Raw genomic sequence first — 7,249 nt, forward strand, 5'->3', positions numbered from 1 at the left:
GGATGCGAACCGGGGCCCTCCCAGCTGTGAGGCAACAATGCTAACCACCTTGTAGCCCACCTTGAAGTCAGGTGGACAACTGCCAAAACCCAGCCATCGTTAGAACTCTGGAGCTCTGGCAAAGTTCACAGTAAAAACTTTATTTAAAGTTTAAACGGGTCATCCATCCATCCATTATCTATACACCACTTAATCCTCACTAGGGTTGCAGGGGGGCTGGAGTCTATCCCAGCTGACTTAGGATGACGGCAGGGGACACCTGGACAGGTCACCAGTCTATCACAGGGCTACACTTAGAGACAGACAACCAAGCACACTGATTAGAACATTATCATTCTGTAAATGTTCAGAAATAGCAGCAGTGAAATCCTGCAGTCCCACATCAACTTTAATACAATTTTCCTGATAATCTGATCAGTGATGCACATTAGGCTGCTTGAGGCACATTGTTTTCTTGGGATCAGATGTGCTGCTAGTTTAACATGAGAACCAGAAGAAGCAACATTTAGCTCCAACTCACATTTAAAACAGAATTTAACTTTGGGGTATGAGGAAGGTATCATGTCTGTCAGGATGTTAAGGGTTCATTAACCCAGGAGACAAACTACCAAAGTCAGAAAATATAAAACCTTTTTTTTTCTCCCCACTTTTTATATCTTTAGTTGAGCAGATCTGCGCAGGCCTCGGCCCCAGATAAACCCCACTTTGATCATCCACTTCCACTAAGTTCAAAGTGCTGAACACTAAGTGTGACAAAAGGAGCTCTTGCACAACCAGTTTCTGTTGACAGAAAGATAAGCACATGAGCACTGGATGTCACACAGAAAAGGGCAGCGTGCAGAACTTGGTGCGGGTAATGTGATCCAAAATCTGATGCTGTTAAATAAACCGTAAAATTACATTTCTTGGTTAAAACTGCTGACCTAGTTTAGATTTCATTCATCAGTGCACATGAGCGCATTCAGGCTGCAGCAACTGAAGGGTCATATTTTGCCTGAGAATAAGGTAAGCACAAAACTTAGAGGAAATGTTTCATGCAAATGGAGGATTATTGATGAATAGATGTAGACTTTATTATTTAAAGTGTAGTGTTGTATCGTGCTGTATTTTATTAACTTTGACTGAGGAGACAATAGGAACAGTCAATAGTCCTGCATCTGATTTGATTTAATAATTGTTCTAATTTGGAAACATTAATATAAAATGCTATTAACATGGTTTCTTTTAAATCATTTTACTGTCAGATGTTATCATTAGTATCAAACACCAACTTGTACTGAAGCTATTAGCAGTAATTACATTTCATATTATTTGATTATCTGATCAGTTTATGTATTTAATCACAACTTGCTTGTTCAACAGAGGACTACAAATCTGCATAAAGAATTAATAATCTCAGTTATCTACAGTATTGTGAAGCAGGACTTTCATTCTGTGTTCTCAACTACCACATATTCATTCAGTAGTTTTCAGTAGTTTTCTCTCTTTCTTTTTTTCATGACTCATGAAGGATGCAAAAATGCTTTATCAAAATTCACATACATATCAAAATACTCGCCAAGTTTAAACTAAGTTTTTGACATCAGGATATTCTGAAAGCTTTGATACAGCAGCTCTGTCTACATGTGCGATAGGAGGTTAAAGTGTTTATCGTGTCAAGTTGGAATTAACTGCCAAAGATAAAAATAAATGCACGAACCAAATGTCGCATCAACAAAACACGGCCTGCATAAATACGTCAATGTGAGCGGAGAGTTTATTGCTATGCTGATCGTCTTGCTTTGGTTGCCCTGAAGATCACAACGATGGCAGGCTCGCCTAGTCCTCTGACCACACATGTCCTGAACACCGCGATGGGCGTCCCTGGTTCAAACATGTCCCTCAGCCTTCACCGGCAAGATCCACTGACTAAAGCCTGGAGTTTGATAACTGCTGGGTAACAACCTGAACAATGGAACTCAACTGTTTTGAGAATTTCAAAGAATATCACAAGAGTGTAAATGTTACGTTGTCTGAACAGGGTCACTAACGATGACGGACGTTGCCCAGGACTTATCACAGCACAACTGTTTACATCTGGCGTGTACAAACTGCATTTTGAAACGGCTCAGTACTGGGCCAGTGTGGGAGAAACCAGCTTTTACCCCTATGTGGAGGTGAGGAAAGGCTTAGAACGGTACATGTATCCTCAGCTGTCACCCTAAGGTGCACTGTTTGTCGTGTTTTCCTGTGGTGTTGCTTCATTTGTAATTTAATGAGCATGATGTAATTATTGCACATCTGTGTTTAACTTGTGTGCGACTGATTCTGATACAAATCTTGACTCTCAGTATTGTAGCTGTTGATCTCCTTCATGTTTGTTGTTTTCTTGCAGATTGTCTTCACTATAAATGAACCGGGCCAAAAGTACCACATTCCTCTGCTCCTGAGTCGGTTCTCGTACAGTACGTACAGAGGGAGCTAGAGGTCAAGTGTGATAGTGTGTGATAAACCCTCTGATGCTGTCTTCATCCGTCAGCTGTCTGATACATCAGAAGCAGAAGCAGCTTCTCCAAGAACTTTATTGGGGCAGCACCTGCTGACCTGTCACACATCTTCACAAGGCACAAAGCTCCATTTGATTTATTCTGCCATCTAAATAATTGTTATTGTCAATAAATGTTATTTTCCCCCATTAAACAAACCATGGTGTTATTCATATACTCTGTAATTTAATCTACAATATTGGTAATACCTATCACATAAATTGTTTAGGTCTTTATTATTAAATACCATGCTCTATGTAGAAAATAGAATTCATCTTTCTGTATTGTTTACATAATGTAGTTCACTAAAATTAAACTTTTGTAGTAGAAGAGGAAGTGTTCAGATCCTTTACTTCAGTAAAAGTGTCAATACAGCAATGTAAAAATACTGTATTACAAAAAAAATCTCTCGTCAGTAAAAGTCCATATGTTTTAGCAGCAAAATGCAGGAAAAGTTTTAAAGCAAAAGTACTGGTTTAGTCTCTTTGACTGTTTTGCTACCAATAGGAAGGTCAATACTGAGATGTCAGTGTCCGAGCAACATGTTGCTTAGAAAACAGTTGCCATGCTGCTGAAATGTTCTTTGTCTTTTAATATATTTTATTTGTTAATGTCTTAAAATGTGCACATAATAATCAATGTTATGCTCTGTTGTCAGTGCCTTGCATTTTTTCTATGTCTCTACGAGAAATTGTAATAAAAGTAATTTTAAAAAAGAGAAAGAAAGAAAGAAAAGAAAAAAGCAGCATGTTACAGGTACAGCTGCCAGAGGAGGAGCTGGTGTCACTTACTTCACATACAGTTTAACATTCAGGGAGACCAGATAAATCTGAAGGGTCAGGAGGTAATTCATGAGAGACGAACAAAGGAAAACCTAAGTTCAGTTTCAGTTTCTGCACTTTCACTCTAATCTTTGTGAGATTTTAATTTACTTTTTAAAAACATTATGGGGAAAAAAAAAATATTAGGTGGTATTAACAACAAATAAGAAGCAGAAAAAAGAGCAAAAAAACAAAACACTGCTTGTAAGGAGACAGAAGAAGACGAGTTGTTGTTGTTGTTTTTAATTTTTAATTTTATTATTCAATCGAAGCTTCATATACTATACGTAGTGTCAGATTACACGCAAGGAAAGTGTAATTAGTTGTTTTTAACCACTGGAATTGTGTATATCATTAAAAATAAATGCTATTATACATAAACTCTCCTCTAACAAAAACTACAGCTCCTGTGAAAACTCCTGACTCTGTGCTCGATTGCTTTAAACTTGACCGCTGAATCAGTTTTTCCGATGTCGATTACTCTCCCTGAGCGAGGCAGGGCCTGGTGACTAGCAGGAGTGCAGAGTGCATTTTTTAATACGGATATCTCATCCCGTTTCTTCTTTTAGGTCCCTATTACTGTAATAAACAATGGCAGACGACGAATTAGAGGCAATTAGGCGGCAAAGGATGGCAGAGCTGCAGGCAAAACACGGGGTAAGGACTGAGAGGAGGCTGGGAAGCGTGTTTGCTGCCGCCTTATAAGGAGATGCTGAGCTGCTAGCTAACGTGGCTAAATGTAATGTAGCTGTCAGTCAGGGCAGCTACACAGCTCACTAAAGCTGCTCCTGCTGGGTGTAAATGTAGTGTGGTTATCTCCATAGTTAGCCAAATCACAGTGGTCAGTGTGCTAGCTTTGTGCTAACTATCCTCCAGTGAATAAAACGTTAATTTGCTTGACCAAAAAAAAAAAACGAACAACGAGTCAACAACACTAGTGCTTAGCTGGTTAAACCAGACAATAGACTGGTGGGCTGGGTTGGGAATAAGAAATAAGACTTTTGTTATATTAAAGTTGTGACTTGTTTCTTAATTGAGAGGACGTAGCTCAAGCTATCTTAAACAAAGCAATAAGCAGCAAACTACTTTGTGTATAAGTGTGTGTCTATTTATCTAATATATATATATATGTTTATGTTTGTGTTTGTGTGTGTGTGTGTGTGTGTGTGTGTGTGATTAATTTATTAAATGTAAAACACCAATCACTACCTACTATGGATGATATGAGAACATATTAGTACTTTTTTCTTTTTCTTTTTTCTTTAAAACTACATAAATGACATCCTCTTCAACCATTTTTGTTAATGTTGTGTGACAAACTAATATCAACCAGTAAACCCCTAAAACATCAATATTTGTGTTAGTTTGCGCCTTAAAAGTTTGGTTTTGCTTGGCTGTAAATGTCCAGGGCTCCTGATGCCTTTCTTATCTTACATTGACCGCAAAAATATAAAGAAACTTTTCAGAGAACGCGCCAGATTTTTTAAATTTAGGACGTCCTATGGGTTTGGTTTGGCTAATATTCTGTTAAACTTGTAAAACATGACAATCAGACTTTGTCGATTCGTAGAAGGGGAAAAGAAGAAGAAAAGTACTGGACTGTTTTTATTCCTGGTTCATTTACAGTACACCAGCCATTATCATGATAGAGACAGGCATTCAGTTTTTATCAAGGCCATGAACCTAGTGATATGAGAAGTTGTTACATTTTTTCAGGAAGCAGACACAATAGGAGGCTTCTTAGATACCAAAATAAAAAGCATTAAAAGCAGTAGTTGAAGGAAATTGTTTGAGGTGTAAATATAAGTGGATTGAAGGGTTAAACAGTTCGTTGAATGCAGAAATACAGCTTATGTATAATGGTGCTGTCTCAAATGTTCTTTCAGGAATCTAATAGTCAGCAAGGAGAGGAGGCCAAACAAAGGTAAGATGTTTAATTAATTTTATAGCATACAAGTGTAGTGATTGCATTTTACTTATATAGTTTTGCTAACATACAGGACACTTTCTTTATTCCTTAAATAAAACATGCACACTGAACTATCTGCATTTTTAATTAGATCATTATTCTTATAGAATATATTTGATTAAACAATATATAATATTAAACCTGACAGGGTACCCAGCAGGTTCTCTGATAGCTTTATAATTTATTTAATTAATATATTTTTGAGTTTTATTTTTACTGGTCTCAGCAGTGAGTAGAAATGTTAATGTTGTTTGTTTTTATTTACAGAGAAACAGAAATGAGGAACTCTATACTGGCTCAAGTTCTAGACCAGTCAGCCCGTGCCAGATGTAAGCGTGCTGTCACATTCACCTTTGAGCCACTGAAATTCTTGCTTTCCAGATTAATGATGTTTTCTTACTTTCCTTTTTTTTTCAGTGAGCAATCTTGCTTTGGTGAAGCCAGAGAAGGCAAACGCAGTCGAAAACTATCTCATTCAAATGGCTCGTTTCGGAAAGTTAGGAGGAAAGGTGAGAAAATAACCTCGAATGCTTAAAGTTCCTGAAGTTATTGAGATTGTTCCACTTTGACAGCAAAAAAACAACGAACGCAACTTCTGTTTTGTTAGATTTCAGAGTCGGGCTTGATCGAGATCCTAGAAAAAGTCAGTCAGCAAACAGAGAAAAAGACGACTGTCACAGTAAGTCCCACTGAAGTATTACACGTTTGATTCATTTTCAGTCGCTTGCTTTGTATTTCTAATACGCTGTGCCTGGCAGTTCAACAGACGGAGGGTGATGGACTCGGATGATGAAGACGATTACTAACTGGAAACAGCAGCCCTGAGAGGAGCCAATAAGTCATGAGCTGATGTGCTTCACCGGGACTCTGACTACGAATCTGACTAGTGTGTTTCTGTTAGCAAGATCCTGGGAGGCCACACTAGTTTCTTTGTGTCTTTGGAAGCTCCATACCGAGACAGAAGAACAAGGACATTAAGTTGATGCTGTGGCAGTTGGTGGAGGGTAGAACACACACAGTGTCAAAGGTTTTCTTTTGCAACCTCTTTTCAATCAAGTTGCTACAAGTTTGTAGGGCTTGTGTTGTACCCCTGACAGCTCATGGCACTGTTTCACCTTCTCAGTAGTTACTCTTTTTTTCCTTTATTTTCACTATGGTTAATATCTGTTCCTCAAACATAAGAAACTAGACAAAATCTAAAACATACTGCTGCTGATGCATATTACTTAGACTGTTCTATGAATTAAATGCATTGTTTTCTATTCAGGACTAACATCCCATTAGGTTTGGATGTTGCTCTTGGATATTTCCTTGTTGCTGAAATGTATCATAAAGGTTTACATAAAAATTAAAAACAGCCTTAAATTCAAATGTTGGTCTTTCTAGTCGACAATTTCTAAAATGATCCTTCATCATGTTAGTGAAAGTTTGACCCTTATGAAAGGATTTCATTTGGGATTTTACATGAATGTGGTCCATTTAGTTGAGCAGTAAACTTTGCAGCATCAATACATCATAGCATCCTCACCTCTACAGGAAAAGTAGACGTTCTAGTTCTGTATGGATGATTTATTATTTCTTACCTACAAGTTCACATTTTGAATTTCATTTTAGGAGCTACAATTAACAAATTGCCAAATGTATCTGACTACTTTTTCAATAAAATGCATGGAGAAATGTGATTTTACTTTTTTATCTCCAAGAAATCCTCTATCGTAACAGTAGCGTGTACAGTAATGAGCCACAGTTGAATAACCAAAGGAAAAGGACACACCAAGTGACACGTAGAAATCTGAAAGGAAAGGACTGGACAGCTAGATATCGGTTAAATTTTGCAGATCCTTTATTTGAGTAAAAAGTATTCATGACAAGTTAAGGTCCTGCATTTAAAAATGAACATGAGTAATATATTAAAACACAGCATTAACCTAAAA

General features: G+C 37.5%; 3 protein-coding genes across 3 annotated transcripts in view; all 3 read left to right on the top strand.

Annotated features, from left to right (window-relative positions):
* Window positions 1-7,249, top strand: part of cyba (cytochrome b-245, alpha polypeptide) — a 26,320-nt gene that overhangs the window by 7,606 nt on the left and 11,465 nt on the right. The gene's annotated exons all lie outside the window — the stretch shown is intronic.
* uraha (urate (5-hydroxyiso-) hydrolase a) lies at window positions 919-2,672 on the top strand. Its single transcript, XM_008301799.1, has 4 exons — window positions 919-1,005; window positions 1,797-1,936; window positions 2,021-2,156; window positions 2,375-2,672. Exons 1-4 carry the CDS (start codon window positions 952-954, stop codon window positions 2,462-2,464), a joined length of 420 nt encoding a protein of 139 aa, XP_008300021.1. The 5' UTR covers window positions 919-951; the 3' UTR covers window positions 2,465-2,672.
* pdcd5 (programmed cell death 5) lies at window positions 3,813-6,997 on the top strand. The gene is made up of 6 exons (XM_008301798.1): window positions 3,813-4,003; window positions 5,233-5,270; window positions 5,583-5,644; window positions 5,733-5,824; window positions 5,923-5,994; window positions 6,074-6,997. Exons 1-6 carry the CDS (start codon window positions 3,938-3,940, stop codon window positions 6,119-6,121), a joined length of 378 nt encoding a protein of 125 aa, XP_008300020.1. The 5' UTR covers window positions 3,813-3,937; the 3' UTR covers window positions 6,122-6,997.

The sequence above is a fragment of the Stegastes partitus genome, unplaced genomic scaffold, assembly GCF_000690725.1.
Source record: "Stegastes partitus isolate 25-593 unplaced genomic scaffold, Stegastes_partitus-1.0.2 Scaffold1716, whole genome shotgun sequence".
In the NCBI taxonomy this organism is placed as follows: domain Eukaryota; kingdom Metazoa; phylum Chordata; class Actinopteri; family Pomacentridae; genus Stegastes; species Stegastes partitus.

Coding starts and splice junctions, on each gene's coding strand:
- pdcd5 (XM_008301798.1), top strand. CDS start 3,938: ATGGCAGACGACGAATTAGAGGCAATTAGGCGGCAAAGGATGGCAGAG. Junction 5,645..5,732: donor CCAGTCAGCCCGTGCCAGAT/GTAAGCGTGCTG, acceptor TTTTTTTTTCAG/TGAGCAATCTTGCTTTGGTG. Junction 5,825..5,922: donor TCGGAAAGTTAGGAGGAAAG/GTGAGAAAATAA, acceptor CTGTTTTGTTAG/ATTTCAGAGTCGGGCTTGAT.
- uraha (XM_008301799.1), top strand. CDS start 952: ATGAGCGCATTCAGGCTGCAGCAACTGAAGGGTCATATTTTGCCTGAG. Junction 1,006..1,796: donor ATATTTTGCCTGAGAATAAG/GTAAGCACAAAA, acceptor GTTGCCCTGAAG/ATCACAACGATGGCAGGCTC. Junction 2,157..2,374: donor GCTTTTACCCCTATGTGGAG/GTGAGGAAAGGC, acceptor GTTTTCTTGCAG/ATTGTCTTCACTATAAATGA.